This window comes from Myxine glutinosa, chromosome 5 (genome assembly GCF_964187855.1).
Source record: "Myxine glutinosa chromosome 5, kmMyxGlut1.1, whole genome shotgun sequence".
NCBI classification, from domain to species: domain Eukaryota; kingdom Metazoa; phylum Chordata; class Myxini; order Myxiniformes; family Myxinidae; genus Myxine; species Myxine glutinosa.
Window position 1 is genome coordinate 176,386,311 of NC_136265.1, and position 19,910 is coordinate 176,406,220.

Here is a 19,910-nt window from a genome sequence, read left to right on the forward strand (position 1 = left end):
CGGTCCATAGAGGCAGCTTCATTGAGTGAGATTCAAGTGATTTTGAAGGCCTTTGTTTATACAGCATCAAGGTGAACAAGATGTGAGGCAGGAGACCTAGCCCAGAGTGGAGTGCTCCATCAAGTTGCAGATGAAGGCCTTGAAGGTGGATAAGAGTTCAAGTGTGCCAAGGAAGAACTCTCATGACTGAGGTTACCAGCTCGGCGACTGCTTTGGAGGCTAACTTAGAAGTGTGCTTTGCCCAAGAAAGATCATGGCTAACAACAACAGTGAGGTCCATAAGTTTGAGTGACTGAACTTCTTGAAAAGGATTGTTAAGAAAGTAAATGGGAGGGTTTGCTAGACGGTCCTTTTGGATAGACAGAGTGAGAGTGTCAGATCTGTCAGGATTAAAATACCTATTCCAAGTGTTTGAACAGCTTGTGATTCTATCTAGGTCTGATGAGAAGGAAGATTCTGCTGACTGCCTATCTGAAGGAATAGGAAAAGGATATGAAGAGGATTTTCAAGAGAGACAGAGAGATCGACGATGAGTATTAGAAAGAGGATTGGGCTTCGAACATTGCCTTGGGGCACTCTAGCCTTGACCGGTAGAGGAGATGAGGGTATCTTGTTTTAGAGCCACACATTGGCTAGGCGAGTAGAGGAAGTCAGTAAGCCATGGGTGGAGGTGGCTTTGGATGCCATCAGCAGGGAGTTTGGAGAGCAAGGTGGGATGGCAGGCTGTATGGAATGCTCTAGATATGTCTAGAGATATGTTCTAATGCCCGCATTATCACATGGCATTTCTGGAAGTCAGTGAAACGTGGTATGATTATGATAGATTATAAACGAAAGCAACTTCACTTGGGCCTATAGCCTTGATGCTTGAATACAGGCCGACCGGACCGATATGACACGGTGATATACAGTAATTAATTTGATTGCCACTGGGCTTGCCAATATCTGCTGTTACACAACGACTGTGACCAGTTTACAGTACCTGTGACTATTACCTTTGCATGCTTATATGTAATCAGGGTGAGTATCTTAGTTTAACTCCTCAAGAGTTTGATATTATTGGAAACGAACCTTTGTCCCAACTCAACTCAGCAAACGAAATACCTAAATGAGCAACACATGAAGCAACATGCCATGCTTCTCTGCCCGCAGTGTGATGTTCTTCTTCGGGACAACAGTCAATGCAAAGAAAATCAAAATGATGCACCCTGACTTCCTGCGCTACCTACGGAACAGGTATGAACTTATATGTTACAAAAGTTTCAAAAAGGACAACATTAGTACTGAGTTTTGATGGTGCAGGACCATTACTATCCTCTCTCCCATACACCTCGTACAACACTATCTTGAGGACTGGCATTTTCATTCACACCAATTTTACATGAATGCAATACAGCCTGGACATTCAAGCCAGTTGTCAAACTGAAACAATAACAGCATATAAGTGAACTGAACTGTTAATGATTAAATAAGAGCATTTATTGAAAGTGTAGTCGACAGAGAGGGAGAGATATAGCGTGGGAGGCAGGGAGAGAGTGAGAGGGTGAGACAGAGAAAGAGAGAGATAGAAAGTATTTTCCACCAACCATGAATGAAATAAGGTGTTGTTAGCCTGGTGTTGGCTTAGTGGTTAGGGTGCCGGCTTGGGATCCAAGATCCTGGGTTCGAATCCCGGTCGATCGCTGAATTAACACCAGGGGGGTTGACTCAGCCTGTCATCCTTCTGAGGTCGGCAAATTGAGTACCATTTCACTGGTAATTCCCTGTGTGTCGCAAGAGGCGACTAACAGGGTTGGCGGCAAGAAGGGCATCCGGCCATAAAACATTGCTTCAAAAAGGGGGACGAAGGTGCCCAAAAAAGGCCAACCCCTGCTCTGCGGGGAAAAAATGGCCTCTAAAGGTGGTTCATGAATGAAATAAGGTGAAAAAATGCGACTTCCTGATGTGGTCTCCAGATTCCAAGCAGGTGGAGAGGGTTGCTGCATGTTTATCCCCGAAAAACAATCTTCACGCACAGTAAACTAAACTGCAAAATTATCATGGAGCTTCTTGGTCCTCATTCATATTCAGATTGGTGAACTTCTTCAGGAGAAGAATTGATGGCTGGCAGAGTGGTGGACGGTTTGGGATCGAAAACATGTCAAGACACGAGCCAAAGTAACATGCAAATGCTGAGGCTTTTGCAAATATCATTCCCATATTCGTTGAAAGATAACAAAACTATTTTGTTATCAAAATGAAATTATCTTCCAAATACAGAATATCGAGTCGTAATTGAAATTGGCACGATTGGCACGACTAGCACGTAGCATTGATTCAAAACCAAAGAAGCATCAAAGCAACAACTTAAATAGACGATGACAATGAAACCAATATACTTTTGGGTTGCTCAAGCATCATAGTTAAACACCTTTTCATCAGCATGAAAATAGACACAATCATAAAAAGACTCAATGAGATTAGAAGAATGTCCATATAAAACTTAAAAATCCAAATCTATTTTGAATTGAAAATAAAGCTCTCTTCCAAAAATAAAGACTACAACAACAGCACACAACAACAGGCATTTTAACGCCATTTTCCCTGCTAGAGTGTGGGTTAGCCTTGCAGTCCCCATGACAATCTTCTCCATTTTGCCCTATTTTCTGCATCTCCCCTTGTTAACCCCCTTGCCCGCATTTCTTCTTCCACCATCTTTAGCCGTCTTTCTCGGTCTTCCCCGTCCTCTACTTCCTTCTACATTCATTTCCATCACTCTTCTCAACCAGTCACTTTCATCCTTCCGCAACACATGACCAAACCATCTCAACCTGTTTCTCTTCACAGCATCCATCACAGGCTCTATTCCCATCATCTTTCGCAATTCATCATTTGTCTTCCCCTCTCTCAACGATACTCCACACATCCACCGAACCATTCGCATTTCCACCCTTTCCAGCCTTCGTTGCTGCTCTACGTTCATTACCCATGTCTCACTCCCATACATCATAACACTTCTCACACATGCAGCATACACCTTTCCCTTCAGCTTCAACGACACTACCCTCCTCGTCAACACGCCACTCAGTTCCTGAAATATCTTCCATGCACATCTCACTCGAGCAACCGTTGCCGAGTCTGATCCACCTTCTCCATTCAGCATGTCTCCTCAGTAGCAAAATGTTTTCACACCTTCCAGCTTCACACTGTCTCCAACATCCAACTCAACATTCCCTCCATCTGCAGCTCCCTCTGTGCACACCTAACACTTGAATGTAGCTGCCACACTGGTTAATGACCCTCTCAACCCACTACATTTTTGATGAACCCACTCAGCGCACATTGTACATTGAATGGAATTCACTCCGACACCCTTCCTGCACACAGCACACGGCCACTTACCAGTTCTTTCCACCTCACCACATGCTTTACCACTTGCCATCACCTTCGTTTTTCCGATATTCACCTTCAGACCTTTTGCCTCCATACATTCCTTCCACTTGTTCATCTTCTCCTTCAGTCCATCCATACTTTCTGCAATCAACACCAGATCATCTGCATACAACAACTCCCACGGTAAACCCTCCTTTACGTTCCGAGCCAGCACTTCCATCACAGCTACAAATAGTAGTGGACTTAGTACCGACCCCTGATGCACTCCCACCTTCACCTCAAACTCACCACTGTTCCCGTCCTTTGTCGTTACAGCTGTGCGCGCTCTTTCATACATTGTCATCACTACTCTGATCAACCATTCCTCCACTCCTAACTTCCTCAATGCCCATGTCACTACTTCGCGTGGAACCCAATCGAATGCTTTCTCCAGATCAACAAACCCAAGAAACAACTTCTTCCTCTTCTCCACGTACTTCTGCAACTGCCTCACAATAAAAAGCACGTCTGTCATTCCTCTTCCTGGCATAAATCCAAACTGCATTTCGTTGATCTTCACTTTCTTCCTTATCCTCCTCTCCAACACCCTTTCCAATACCTTCATTCCATGCTCCAATAATTTTATCGCTCAATACGAGCCACAGTCCAGAGGGTCACCTTTCCCCTTGTATAGAGGGACGAGGGTACTCAGTTCCCAATCCACTGGAATGCGACCTTCTTTCACCACCAGATTACAGATCTCTGTCATTCTCTTCACACCCCAACTTCCTGCTGCCTTCAACATATCTCCCACAACTCCCGTCGGCCCACCCGCTTTTCTACTCTTCATTGCTTTTATCGCTTCCTCAACTTCCTTCTCGGTTATCTTATCTGCCGGTCCTAAAACTGGGTTACTCTCTATGTTGCCATCCCATTCATTCTCTGTATTCAACAGCATTTCCATATATCTTTTCCATCTTCCTTTAATTCCATCTGGGTCGACAACGATTTGTCCCACTTCATCCTTCAAGCAACTCACCCACATCACATCACACCTCTCTTTTGCTATCTGCTTTGCAATCCTGAATACCGCTCTCTGACCCTCTTCCGAATCCAAGCGTTCTCCGAACATTTTTCTACATGCCTCCTGCGCCTTTGCTACCTCTTTCTTTTCTTCGCAGCCTTCTTGGCTGCCTTATAACTTTCATGCTCTGCCTTTTCTGCCCCCGTACCGTTCACCTTCTGCCACTCCTTGAACTTCTTCCTCTTCTCGTCAATCCTCTTTCCAACTTCATCATCCCACCACCATGTTTCTGAGTGCCTCGATGGTCCTTTTGTCCATCCACATACCTCACCAACGGCTCCCAACAGACTATCTTTCATTGACATCCAACCACTTTCAAGCTCAAGCACATCATCCTCTACCATACTCAGCCTCTCCTTTAATACCTCCCTCACTGTCACCTCTTTCAACCTACACACCTTCATTATCGGTTGGTACTTCACCCATCGGGCTCTCCTCGCACCTTTCACCCTTATGTCGCAGACAACCAAGTGTTGCTGTGAAACAGCCTCCTCCCCCGGGATCGCGTTTGTGTCCCGGAGGTGCCCCCTATCTCGCCTACGCACCATCAGGTAGTCAACTGTTGTCGTCGACCCACCTGACGTGTATGTCACAAGCTTATTATCCTCTTTCTGGAACTGAGTATTACAAATAAACAAATCAGCTCCTTTAGCAAACTCCAAAATCCTTTCACCTTCTCCATTTCTCACACCATATCCGTAACCCCCATGAACTCCCTCAAAACCGTCCATACTCCTTCCCACATGTCCATTTAGGTCTCCTCCTACCACAACAACTTCCTCATCTTTCATGTTTTCCATCAGATTATCTATTGGACACCAGAACTTGTCCTTCTCTTCATCGCTCCAACCAACCTGCGGAGCATATGTCGAGATGACGTTCACCAAGAGCTTTCCAATCATCATTTTCACCATCATCAACCTTTCACTCACTCTAGTCACACTCACCAGACTGTCTACAAACTCCTCAGAAAACAGGACACCAACACCATGCACGCCTTCTGGGCACCCTTGCCACACAAACTTGTATTTCTGTCTCTGCCTACCCTTCACCATTCTCACACCACTTCCCTTCCATCTCGTCTCCTGCACACAACATATGTCCACTCTTCTTCTGACCAATACTTCCACCACTTCTCCTGATCTCCCTGTCATTGTCCCTACATTCCATGTCCCAAACCTCAGAAACCGATCTCCACGTCGGGCATCAGACGTTCGTGGTGATTTCCACCCTTTCTTCGATCAGGTTCCCCACCTTGAGTTTTGACGAGAGGGAGTGGGGTCCGCCACGGGGTACTTCGGGCTGTATCCTGCCCATATGTAGTTGTAATTGTCATGGTTCTCTTTTAGAAGCATTGTTTTTATGGCCGGATGCCCTTCCTGACGCCAACCCTTTTAGTCACCTCTTACGACACGCAAGGATACGGTGTACCTATTCTAAACCGGGGTACACACCGGTACTTGAGCAACCCTAAAATAAAGACTACAGTATTTGGAAAGTGCACATAGCATTGATTGATACCATAAACAAACATGAAAAAAAACAGGGAGAAAGAGAGAGGGAAACTTTGACTTTTACGTCCTTTTATTATAAAACTACAAAAACAAGCGTCAACAAGAGTAAACCAAAAAAAAACAGTTTTCAAGAGAATACAACAAAATTAATAGAACATCAAATAAAAGGAGAAACAATCAATGTAATGTACTACATTCAAAAACAAGAGATTGCAAAGACAAGGAAACACCTACATGTAAATCTCTAATACATTTTCATTAACCCGCATATTTTTCCCACACACCATGTCTCAACAAAAGCCTTAATATTTGCATTGCTGCTGCAGTACTTTAATTCAAGTTTTGTCCGAGTTGTGACCAGGGATTGGAAATGCAGGATGACATTACATTGCTCTGGTGGCTTGCCCTTAGTTTTTGCTTTTCTCGACAAGTAGATGGCCAGTTCAGCCTCTGACAATAAATAATTTAAAAACATTAACAATTTTTCCTTTGCTGAAGTGACTCCAAGAACAAAAGGAAACAACCGGAGAGAAAAAGGAATATTAACTTGACCAAACACATTGTTCAGTAAAATAAAAAGAGGACACAATCGTATGCAATCAACATACCCATGAAACAAATCTTCAATATTATTACAGAAGGGACAGATCACCGATACCATGGCATCCAAACGGTTTACAAAAGTGTTTGTTGGCAATACCCCGTGAACCAGTCTCCATTGTAAATCACATGACCTTTTTGATATAGGTGTGCCATACATTGATTTCCATGCAGGCTCAGAAGGGGTGGCATCAGGTAAAAGAGCTTTCCATCTCATAACTCCTGCTGCACAAGTGTTTACATTAATCAATGAAAGACAGAACTGGTAAATAGATTTGCTCTCAAGACTACTAAATAAACAGGAGCCAGTACTGACTGGGGACAAAGTAGAACCGGTGAAAGCAACAAGTAAGTTAGGAAGCGAAGGATTATGGGATGCCCATTTAACCCCAGTACTCCACTGCAACCCAAGTCTAAAGGATGTACGAATGACTTCTACAAGTACCTGACCTGCAGCTCTCATTGATCTGGTACCAGTAATCTCAGCGACTTCCTTAGCAGATCTCCAACGACAATTTGCTGAGTCACGAAAATGCCAAACATATCTGATGCCACCTGAAATGAAGTTTTGGGCAAAACAACGGCTCTTGGGAACCTGGGGAAAGAGTGGGTTGAGGAATAGAGGTTCTTCCGCAAACATTTTAACATCATAGAACTCCTTTTGGTGGCTCACCACTACGGCCTGCCAAGCATTCAACAAGCTCTGGTAGAACAGAGGAAGGTGGGACACATCAACTTTTTGGGATTCGATCAAAAATATCTCAAGGCCATAGCCGAGCATTCCGGCTTGCCTCAATATTCGTTGTGCCACAGGGCGCCAGGGCAGTTTTTCAACATTGAGCAGACGTTGTATTGACTTCTGCCGAAAGGCCATCAGCCGACACTTTACGTCAATGAGCCCTTGGCCACCATCAGACAAAGGCCGGCAAATTACGTCCAACCGCAAACAGTGATAACCTCCCCAAAATAAATTAACCAGTGTCTGTTGAATAGCCTTAAGGAAGCCCTCTGGTGGCTGCAAACAGATAAATTCATGCCACAGGACAGAGGCGACCAAGGTGTTAATAATCAGTATTCGGCCTCTAAAGGACATTTGCGGAAGGAACCTTTTCCATTTGTTAAGCCGCTTGGTTACCTGTTCTACCACTCCTTCCCAGTTAATAAGGAAGTACTGATTGGGTCCAAGATAAACACCTAGATATTTAACCCCTTCTCTTGTCCAACTTATATCTTTCGGAAGAGACTGAGAGGGGGGTGGGTGGGGGGGGGGTGAAGGGAAGCCTACCGGATGTACCGTGAGCTGAGGACACCAACAAAGCTTTGCTCTTTTGCCAATTGCACCGCAAAAGTGAAGCAAGATGAAACCTGTGTAAGGACTCAACAAGAATAGTTCGGTGCTTATCATTCTTAATGATCACACAAACATCATCAGCATATGCTGATACCATGATGTGGTTCTCTTTTGCAGGAGGCACAAAGCCGGAAAGAGAGGCTCTCAGACTTATGAGTAGTGGCTCAAGAGAAAGGCTAAACAGCAACCCTGACAAAGGACAGCCTTACCAAACACCCCTCTGAACCTGAATGGGTGGACAAAGACGATTATTTACTTTGCACAAACTAAATATGTTGTGGTATAACAATTTCACAAAACCTATAAACTTTCACCTTAAGTGTGGTCAATGCTATCAAAAGCCTTTTCAATGTCTAGGAAAATCAACCCAAGCCCCTCTTCCTCCTAAAGGCCACAGTCAATCAAGTCTCCAATTAAAAATACATTATCAGAGATTGATCTTCCCAGAATGCTGTAACTCTGATCAGGATGAACAACAGTGCCAGTGACAACCTTTAGCCGATTGGCCAACAATTTGGAAAAAAGTTTGCAGTCAGGACACAGTAATGAGATGGGGCACCAGTTCTCTATCCGACGGAGATCACCACCTTTTGGAGGAATTGGAAGGGCAAAAGGTGGCGTACCGCCGACCCAAACTGCTTTGCAATTCGACCAATTAATTTGCGTTGTACATGCTTGAGAGTAGACCTGTAGACACTGAAATAGCAGAGCAATGTCATTACTGCTGCGAACAGCAACACATACATCATCAGCATAGGCCGAAATGATAACAGGATTTTCTGATGGAGTCACTGAAAAGCCCATAAGAGAAGATCGTAAACGAATCAAAAGGGGCTCAATGCAAAGAGAGTACAAGATTCCAGATAAGGGACAACCTTGCCGAATTCCCCTCCAAATCCGCAAAGGTGAAGAGACCATCATTGATTTTGATCAAGCTAAAAATGTGATTATACAATAAGGATACATAAGAAATAAAAGATGTCCCAAAACCAAATTGCTTTAAAATGTGAAACAAACACTCATGATTAACAGAGTCAAAAGCCTTTTCTTGGTCAATAAAAAAGAGACCGGTATGTTGTTGTTGAAATGCACACACATCCCACAGGTCTCGTAGCAAAAAAATGTTATCGTGCATAGATCTGTGCATAACACAGTACGATTGATCCTGATGTATAACTGTGCTTAAAACAGTCTTTACACGGTTCGCAAGCGCTTTGGCAAAAATCTTGTAATCTGTGCAGAGAAGAGAAATTGGGCGCCAGTTCTGTATCAATTGCAGATCGTTTTTCTTAGGGATAGGGCAAACAACTGCACGTCGACAACTAAGGGGTAACAATCCCTCACGAAGGCTGTATAAAAACACTGAATGCAAAGCAGGACCAAGCATGTCCCAAAAGGTTTTATAAAATTCAGCTGGTAGCCCATCAAAACCAGGAGCCTTATGATCAACAAGGTCATCCAGCGCAGTTTTAAGTTCACCGAGTGTAATGTTCTCATCCAAGACATGCCGTTGATGCTCATCTATCTGCGGTAAATTGGTCGTAATATTCTGCATTGCAGGCACATCATTAGGCTTAAAGGAAAACACATTCTCAAAATAAGACCGAACAAAATGAACAATCTCCGTATTATCACTAAGAATATGCCCATCACTGGCCCGAAGACTAAGCATTTGCTGGCTCGCCTTCGTCATCTTCTCAAACTTAAAGAAATCTTTACAACATGTGTCTGAACACAGTATACCATTCACTCTCAGCCTGACTAAGGCACCAATACCATTTTCTTGAATTAATCCCTTAAGCAGAGTTTGTTTTTCAAAGAGGAGTTGACACTGTTTTTCATCACTGAGGACCTCAGCACCTTCCTGCAATCGTAGAATTTCTTGTTTCAAGGCATCAATACATAATTGTTTACTTTGAGAGCAATTGGTTTTGTATTGCTGACAGAAAACACGGATCTGCGCTTTAGCATAGTCCCACCACTGACAGAGATTTAGGAAACGATGTTGGAAATCCACAACCTTGTCCCAAAAAACCACAAAGGATGATTTAAAGAAAGGATCGCTCAGAAGTGAGGTGTTAAAAGACCAATACAAGGTGCGGCGTTTGAAACGAGGAAAAGAAAAGCACAGTTTTCCCAAAGAATGATCAGAGAAGCCTGAAGGGACAATAGCCGTATATGTCACAAGATTGATAGCAGAGTTAGGAATACTAGGGCATGCCCGTACGTGGGTGCCCGTTCCTTGCCAAAAAAAAAAAATAACGCTACCCGTACGCTCTACCCCGCCCGTACGCCCGTACGCCCGTAAACAAAAAAAACAACGCTCTTCGCTTCCGCCCTTCGCTCTGACTGAATTGGGAGAAATAATGCGCATAAGAAATCGAGAAATTATTATTTTCTCCGGAAGAAATCGAATTACGAACCGTAATGGCGCACGCGCTCGGCTCGGCTCGCTCTCACATCGGCCACGCCTACGCAACAACGCGTTCTGTGATTGGCTGCCGGAAGTGCAGTCTTCACTGTCCGGAAGGTCGCAAATCGCAGTTACGATGAATCGCAAATTAGTTTTAATTAGTTTTAAAACATAGTTTAACGGCAACATAGTTTTCCAACGTGAAATAAATGAATACGCTCTCAAATGTGCCGTCCGAGGCAGAGTCTGTTCGCCACGTTCGGCACACGTGATAGCTCGCTGCTCTCTGATTGGTTGAATCGTTTTTTGGACATAGCTCGGTAACTACTTCTCCGATTAATATGAAACCTTGAAAAGGCACATCCTCGGGTCCCCAGCAATATACCTGGCAAGTTTCAAGTATATCGGACCCGTGGTTGTCGAGAAACAGCGGTCACAGACATACAGACATACAAACATACAAACATACAAACATACACACAGAGATTACTGGAATTATATAGATAGATAAAATTTATCAACACGAGCAAGTGAAAGATGATTTAGTAAAACCCGACACCAGCTAAATTGCTGCAGGTTTGGGTGTTGTTGCCACCATACATCGTTGAGGTCATGCTGCGAAATTATATTGGAAAGAGGCCTACTTGAAGCTGGATGTGGCTCTGCACTGTTCCTATCTAAAGTTGGGTTTAAAGTACAGTTAAAGTCACCCCCTGAGCACAACAACGTATCAGAAGAGAGGTGTCTCAGGAAATTAAAGGACTGATTAAAAAACGTTCCTCGATCTGTACTATCGCTTGGAGCATAGACGTTAAATATAATAATAAATAACCACCTTTAGAGGACATTTTTCCCCGCAAGCGGGGGTTGGCCTTTTTCGGGAACCGTGGTTGTTGTCGTTTTTTGATCCCCTTTTTGAAGCAATGTTTTACGGCCGGATGCCCTTCCTGACGCCAACCCTTTTTGCCGCCTTTAACGACAAGCAGGGAATTACCAGTGAACTGGTATTCAATTTGCCGACCTCGGAAGGATGACAGGCTGAGTCAACCCCCCTGGCGTTAATTCAGCGATCGACCGCGATTTGAACCCAGGATCCTAGGTTATCCTAAGCCGGCACCCTCGCCGCTAGCCCAACACCAACACCTTGGAGCATAGACGTTAACAAACATAAATCGTTGCTGATTGTATTCAAGCTCTACAGAGGCTAGATAGCCTGGTACGATTTCCTTAAAGATAGGGGGGGAGACAGACAAACGTGAACTGACAAAAAAAAGCAATACGCGCACTCACAGAATCTGTATTACTAAAAAACCAAGTGCCAATCAGCTGTTGCTGCCAATCAGCCATGCAGTCTGCAGTGGCACGAGTTTCTTGCAATAAAAGTACATCAATCTTTTCCCTCCTGGCTAATTGCACAGTCTGGGACCTACGCAGCTGACTGCGCCCACCATTAATGTTCAAACTAACTATGTTCATAAAAACATAGGCAGCAACACAGCCATTACAGGTTTAATTATTTTCTTGCTGTGACAAGGTACCTCTTCAGTTTTTTCAGTGATTGATCAGAAATATGAAGGGCCGCAAATTGTTGTACAACTTCCTGAGCCCCACTAATGAAGGCGTGAGTGTCAACGAAGAAATCGCAAATTTTCACGTGCCTTTTACGGTTAATTTTTGTAGGAAATCCATGATTTCAGCAGGAGGGATAGAGTCTCCAGAGACATGCTCCGATGAGAAGTCGGCCTCACCATCACTCATTGAGGCAACGGAAGAACCCCCATCAGAGTCACAATCATTGCATTGAGAGTCCATTGCCGAAGCAACGGGCTCATCAACACGACAATCTGAGACTTCAGCACTATCACCCTGCTGACCATGAGCTTGACAAGGCTCAGCTGCCTCAATGGAGGATTCAATCACAGACGGATCACTAGTTCCTACACACTCACCACTCCCCACAGAGGGAGGGGTGGCACAATCAACACAAGCTTCAGCAGGGGACACACATGGAGGCTCAACCTCACATGGAGGTTTACCCTCAGAACACCGGAGCGACTCAGGTGCTGTCTGGCCAACACATACATTTTCAGCATTTATCACATTACCCTCAGAATATTCTGAAGGCAGAGGAGGCTGAGGGATTACCTCAACTGGAGGCAACTGCTGAGGAGGAGGTCACGCTCCACCATAACCTTCACTAACCACTTGAGCGAAGGTTGGAGGACCGGCCAAGACCTTATTATCAGGCTCGTTGAGGTCGCTAGAAGGTGGGAGGGTTCTTTTCCTGGTTCTCTGTTTGTCTACAATGGGGTTTGCATCAGCACCACCCATATTGTTTACATCATCGACAACGTTCTCAGTAGAGCCCTGCTGTTCATCACCATTCAGGCTAGTGACTCTATCTGTGGACTTTTTCGGGCACGAGTCTTTTAAATGACCATATTGACCACACTCAAAACAAACTAGAGACTTTGTGGAGACAAAGACCCGATAAGTGTGACCTTCGACCTTGAAAGGCAATACCGCATTTAAAGAGGTTACACCACGCGGTAAAATCATATAAACGAAACGACGAAGGACATGACGTGTTTTAAACGGTTATTTTTCCCTCGTACAGGAACCATAGTAACTGAAGAGACGACAGAACCAAGTTTGTTTAGTTCAGTAACCAGGTCTTTGTTCTTAAGGAACGGAGGAGCGTTGGAGAGAGAAACCCGAACTGCCGGCGTGTCGAATGGACAAACCTGAACAAACACGTCGGGTAGGGTGCATCAAACGCCCTTAGGTTCTTGTATTTTAATGTCTATTCTCTCAAATGTTACACTTGTTGGTAGAAGTATGTATGCAAAAAATAAATGAAATCAGAGGTGGTCCTGGGTGGCCACCGGCCACTTTTATATATTTAGGGCCATTTTCGGGGCCGCACTATGTAAAAATGTTTGATTTTGTTATTTTACACCCAAACCTAGTCATGTTTGGTATCAAATTGAAGGTCTTGATGAGAGGAATACAAATATAACAATTTTATGCAAAAAACGATGGTTTGATAATTAGTTTGTATTTTTACATGAATGAAATCGGAGGTCTAATCGTGGGTCCCATACTAGTAGTCTAATAATATCCTTTATTTTCTTTCAGATGGCAGATAAGAAGACCAGATTAGCAAGTGCCATTTTTGGTCTTGGCAATGCTTTTACAGAAGCAGATGGTACATTGACAGGAGTCCGCCTCCCAACTTGCCGGCAGGTTCTTCGATGCGTGATGTGGTACATCCAGAAAGAAATATGTGAAGGCAAACAAACTGAGCCACTGAAATGGAAATCTGCCAGCATCGTCCTTATCCAGCTGAAAAAATTCTACACTAAAGCAAATATTCCTATGCTTTCAGACCATCAATGCTGCAAACTAATACTTGACCTTCTTAATGACAATAACAAATTGCGTCAAATACCTGTTTCTCGCCGAGAATCTCCAAGCACTTTGGCTAAGTTGCAAACCATGAATGAACGTCTTGATAAGACCTTTGGTGTATGGACAAAAGATGCAATGACAAACATTAAGAATGAGGAAGATAGAGTATTTTTAGAGTCAATGAAATCTGACAGAGTAGCCTCATTTGGTGGTGTTGACAAGAAGAAAGTTGATAAAGATCATAGAAAAGAAAAACGCCTCTTAGCGGAAGCTTCAAGACGAGAACGTCATGAATCATCCAGTGTACAAGAGATGACAATTAGTTCTGTATGCTCTGATGATAGTGACTCTGCAGATAGCTTGGAAGAAACTGAAGAAGAGGCGATTCCAGAGTTTCAAAGGAAGCGTAGTCACCACAGATCAACATATGCAGGTACATCTGCCTTTATTCCTCATGATATTCTGAAAAGACATTCAGTTGTGTCTGTTGCTACTCGACTAAACATAACTCCTGTTCAACAGGTTGCGCTCACCAAAGCTGTAATTCAAGAGGCAGGAGGTGATCCACGTCGTGTGGCCAAGTCGTACTCAACTGCTGATAAGGCTCGACGATCAATAACAAGTGCTATCGCCAAAGATATTCAAGAAAATTGGATCGCCCCAACAGCTGCAACACTTCACTGGGATGGCAAGCAGATACCAACGCTCACAAACAAGAATGTCAAGGAAGAAAGATTGCCAGTGTTGGTTGGGAATGCCACTGATGTAAAGCTACTGGGGGTGGCTAGATATCCTCCTGGAAGTGATAGGTCATCAGGTGACATCATTGCCGAGCACACTTACACGTATCTACATTCATGGAAGTGCAAACAATCAGTTGTCAACTTATGTTTTGACACAACAGCATCAAACACTGGACACGTTACAGCTGCCTGTGTTACCATTCAATCAAAACTGGACCGTGCTCTTCTGTGGTGTGCATGTCGCCATCATGTTGGAGAGGTAATCCTGGATCATGTGTTTGACGTTCTCAAAATTGAGGCATCAAAGTCTCCAGAAGTATCTTTGTTCCAAAAATTCCAGAAGAATTGGGAACGCATATCGCATGCAAAGAATGAAAGTTTAACCAAAATTGACATTTCCATGTACAATGACTATGCACAACAGCTGCTTTTATCCTGCAAAAACAAGGTTTTAAGCACAATCCGCACAAGCGCTTCATACTGTAGGGAAGACTACAAGGAAATGGCACAACTCTGCCAGGTAGTCCTCGATGATGATGTCACAAAACAAGGAACACTCCACAGACCAGGGGCCATGCATAAAGCAAGGTGGATGTCAAAGATTCTTTATTCCATCAAAATATGCCTACTTGAAGAGCAAATTTCTCTACTACCTCGAGGAACTGTAACAACACAACATCAACAGAAAAAACTGAAGGAGTTTGTTGTTTTTGTTGTTTATATTTATTGTGATTGGTGGCTCATATGTCAGTCTGCTTCAAATGCCCCATGGTTTGATTTGTGCTTTTACAAGACTCTGCTCAACTATAAAGCTGTCAACTCAACCATTTCAGTCAGCGCTGTGAAAGCCTTTGATAGACATTTGTGGTATTTAACCCCAGAACTGGTTGTTTTGGCACTGCTCAGCAATGCAATTCCTCAAAAGGATCGTCGTGCCCTTGCAGATGTGTTACTGGCCATACAACCAGATGAAATGCCAAGCACTCCAAAACACCGCTACGGTTCTGGATATGGCAAACCGTCATTTCCAAAAATTACAGAAGCGACAACCCTGGCTGATCTTGTGAACGAGGACTCGTGGTTTACAGTAAACCTTCTTCACCTAGATATGACCTTCCTAACAGAGGATGTTGACACTTGGCAGAACAATGAGCACTTCAAGGCAGCCAAGTCCATTGTGGATGGGCTTAATGTTGTGAATGACCCTGCGGAGAGAGCAGTAAAGCTCGCAACTGATTTTGTCTCAACTGCAAGAAGAGAAGACCACTTCCAAAATCTTCTTCAAGTGGTTGAATGTGACCGCAAAGCGAGGCCAAATTTGCGGAAACGAGCAAAGTTGGAGTAGTGACATTGGCGTTGTGCTTAATACATTTTCAAACTTTTAATCAATGAAAGTACAATACTACAACACTGTACTACAACTTTGTAATATGAAGAACGATTTTGGTTAATTTTACATTGACATGTAAGGTTGTTTTAACTGTTTGATATTAGGCATTTAGTAAAAGTAGGACTTTACTTTTGTATATAGGTATAATGGTTAATTTTACATTATCTTGTAGTTAATTTTACATTATCTTGTAAAGTAGTTTAGCTGTGGCCCTAAATGGCCCTAAATATATAAAAGTGGCCGGTGGCCACCCAGGACCACCTCTGATTTCATCTATTTTTTGCATACATACTTCTACCAACAAGTGTAACATTTGAGGGAATAGACATTAAAATACAACAACTTTTTGAAAATCATGGGGCGTTTGATGCACCCTAACGTCGGGAGCAAAGAAGAGCCCGTGCTCGACTATTTGAGCAACCATTGGTACTGTGGAAACAAAGATTACCACGCGTTTATTCATGCGAGAAGCCGCTTTTACATGATCCAAACCGATTAACTCTCCGACGGCAAGGATAATGGCCTCGACGTCGATTCCCGACGGAAGTGAACAAACTAACCCGTGCTTCCGGGTTAGCGCTTCAAGAGACGTGTAATGAGAGCTATCCCCCATCGTTTCCACGTTTAAACAAAGGGTAAATGTATAAAGGGTTAATGAAGCCAAAACGCTCCAGTAAACAAACGAAAAATAAAAATATTTACGAAAAAAGAAACGGAAAAGTATTATGATTTGTAACACGAAGCGAAAAAACCCGAAGAGGGAACCGCTCTAAGGAGGAACCTTCACCGGTCTCACCACGTGTGCTCCCTCACTCTCTTACTCTCAAGAGGGGGGTTAGGGATGATAACGTGGAAGGGGGATACACAAAAGATGGCACAAAGGTGAGAAGAGGTAAGGGGAGGGTAAAGATACAAACCAGGAGCACGGAGCTACAAGACCAAAACACGAGCAGACGCCATGACACCGCACCCAACGTACCAACATCCAGCAGGTGGCGACACACAGAGAGAGACAGAGAGACAGACAGAGAGAGAGAGAGACATTTGTTTTTTTTTGACTTTGAAGTCCTTTTATTATAAGACTACAAAAACAAACGTCAACAAGAATACACCAAAAAACAGTTTTCAAAAGAATACAACCAAAGTCATAGAAAGTCAAATAAAAGGAGAAACAATCAATGTAAATGTACTACATTCCAAAACAAGAGATTGCAAGGACAAGGAAACCCCTACATGTAAATCTCTAATACATTTTCATTTACCCCGCATATTTTTCCCACACACCATGTCTCAACAAAATCCCTAATGTTTGCATTTCTACTATAATACTGAAATTCCAGTTTTAACCGAGTTGTGACCAGGGATTAGAAATGCATAATCACATCGCATTGCTCGGGTGGCTTGCCCTTGATTTTCGCTTTTCGCGACAAATAGATGGCCAGTTTAGCCTCTGACAAGAAATAATTTTAAAACATTAACAATTTTCCCTTTGCTGAAGTGACCCCAAGGCCAAAAATAAACAACCGGAGAGAAAAAGGAACATTAACTTGACCAAACACATTTTTCAGTAAAAGAAAAAGAGGACACAATCGTATGCAATCAACATACCCATGAAACAAATCTTCGAAATTATTACAAAAGGGACAGGTCACCGATACCATAGCATCCAGACGGTTTACAAAAGTGTTTGTTGGCAATACCCCGTGAGCCAGTCTCCATTGCAAATCACCCGACCTTTTTGATATGGGTGTACCATACATTGATTTCCATTCAGGTTCAGAAGGGGGGCCATTAGGTAAAAGAGCTTTCCATATCATAACTCCTGCTGCAGAGGTGTTTACATTAATCAAAGAAAGACAGAACTGGTAAATAGATTTACTCTCAAGGCTACTAAATAAACAAGAGCCAGTACTGACTGGGGAAGAAGTAGAACCCGTGAAAGCAACAAGTAAGTTAGGAAGCGAAGGATTATGGGATGCCCATTTAACCGCAGTACTCCACTGCAACCCAAGTCTGAAGGATGTACGAATGACTTCTACAAGTACCTGACCTGCAGCTCTCATTGATCGGGTACCAGTAATCTCAGCGACTTCCTTGGCAGATCTCCAACCACAGTTTGCTGAGTCACGAAGATGCCAGACATTTCTGATGCCACCTGAAATGAAGTTTTGGGCAAAACAACGGCTCTTGGGAACCTGTGGAAAGAGTGGGTTGAGGAATAGAGGTTCTCCAGCAAACATTTTAACCTCATAGGACTCCTTTTGGCGGCTTACCACGACGGCTTGCCAAGCATTCATCAAGCTTTGGTAGAACAGAGGAAGGTGGGACACATCAACTTTTTGGGATTCGATCAAAAAAGTTTCAAGGCCGTAGCCGAGCATTCCAGCTTGCCTCAGTATTCGTTGTGCCACAGGGTGCCGGGGCAGTTTTTCAGCATTGAGCAGACGTTGTATTGACTTCAGCCGAAACGCCATCAGCCGACACTTTAGGTCAATGAGCCCTTGGCCACCAAGAGACACGGGGCGGAAAAGTACGTCCATCCGCAACCAGTGGTAACCTCCCCAAAAGAAATTTACCAGTATCTGTTGAATAGATTTAAGCAAGCCTTCTGGTGGCTGCAAACAAATAAATTTATGCCACAGGGTAGAGGCGACCAAGGTGTTAATAATCAGTATTCGGCCTCTAAAGGACATTTGTGGAAGGAACCTTTTCCATTTGTTGAGCCGCTTGGTTGCCTGTTCTACCACTCCTTCCCAGTTAATATGGGAGTACTGATTGGGTCCAAGATAAACACCCAGGTATTTAACCCCTTCTCTTGTCCAACTTATGTCTTTTGGAAGAGACTGAGGGGGGGGGGGGGGCTGGGTGGAAGCCTACCGGATGTACCGTGAGCTGAGGACACCCACAGAGCTTTGCTCTTTTGCCAATTGCACCGCAAACGTGAAGCAAGGTAAAACTTGTGTAAGGACTCAACAAGAATAGTTAGGTCCTTATCATTCTTAATGATTACACAGACATCATCAGCATATGCTGATACCATGATGTGGTTCTCTTTTGCAGGAGGCACAAAGCCGGAAAGAGAGGCTCTCAGACTTATGAGTAGTGGCTCAAGAGAAAGGCTAAACAGCAACCCTGACAAAGGACAGCCTTACCAAACACCCCTCTGAACCTGAATGGGTGGACAAAGACGATTATTTACTTTGCACAAACTAAATATGTTGTGGTATAACAATTTCACAAAACCTATAAACATTTCACCAAAACCAATCTTTTGCAGAACATGGAACATGTAAGTGTGGTCAATGCTATCAAAAGCCTTTTCAATGTCTAGGAAAATCAACCCAAGCCCCTCTTCCTCCTAAAGGCCACAGGCAATCAAGCCTCTAATTAAAAAGACATTATCAGAGATTGATCTTCCCAGGATGCTGTAACTCTGATCAGGATGGACAACAGTGCCAATGACAACCTTTAGCCGATTGGGCAACAATTTGGAAATTTTTTTGTAGTCAGAGCACAGTAATGAGATGGGGCGCCAGTTCTTGAATCCGATTCTTGAATCCGATCTTGAATCTTGAATCCGTTCTTTCATGAATCCGACGGAGATCACCACCTTTTGGGAGAAGGCATACAACTGCTCTTCTACAGCTGAGGGGTAGTATGCCAGAGCGTAGGCTTTCTTGTAGCACCAGCAGTACTTCTGGACCTAAAATGTCCCAAAACGCTGCAAAAAATGCCACTGGAAGGCCGTCGATCCCAGGGGCTTTTCCGTGTTCAAAGCTACGCAGAGCTGTGCTTAGCTCCTCCATAGTAAACGGCTCTTCAAGACCTTGACACTGGTCACAACTCAACGAAGGCAGGTAATTCGTCATATCATCAACCATATCTTTACACACAGCTTTCTCTGCAAATAAGCCAGAAAAAAACCTTTTCACAAGCATCTTAACATCACTTCCATTTTGTGTAATATTCCCCTTAGCATCTAGCAAGGAAAACATTTGCCTTTGGGACTTCTTAACCCCTTCTAACTGGAAAAAACTTTTGTTTGGGGTGTTA

The 19,910-nt window shown here is 43.6% G+C and overlaps 1 protein-coding gene across 3 annotated transcripts in view; it reads left to right on the forward strand.

Moving 5' to 3' along the window:
* LOC137426693 (alpha-N-acetylgalactosaminide alpha-2,6-sialyltransferase 2) overlaps positions 1 to 19,910 on the forward strand; it is an 81,323-nt gene that overhangs the window by 48,112 nt on the left and 13,301 nt on the right. For all 3 annotated transcript variants that reach the window (XM_078779113.1, XM_078779115.1, XM_078779114.1), the window contains one exon: positions 1,153 to 1,236. In XM_078779113.1, coding sequence (XP_078635239.1) covers positions 1,153 to 1,236 — 84 coding nt within the window. The remainder of the gene's footprint in view (positions 1 to 1,152; positions 1,237 to 19,910) is intronic.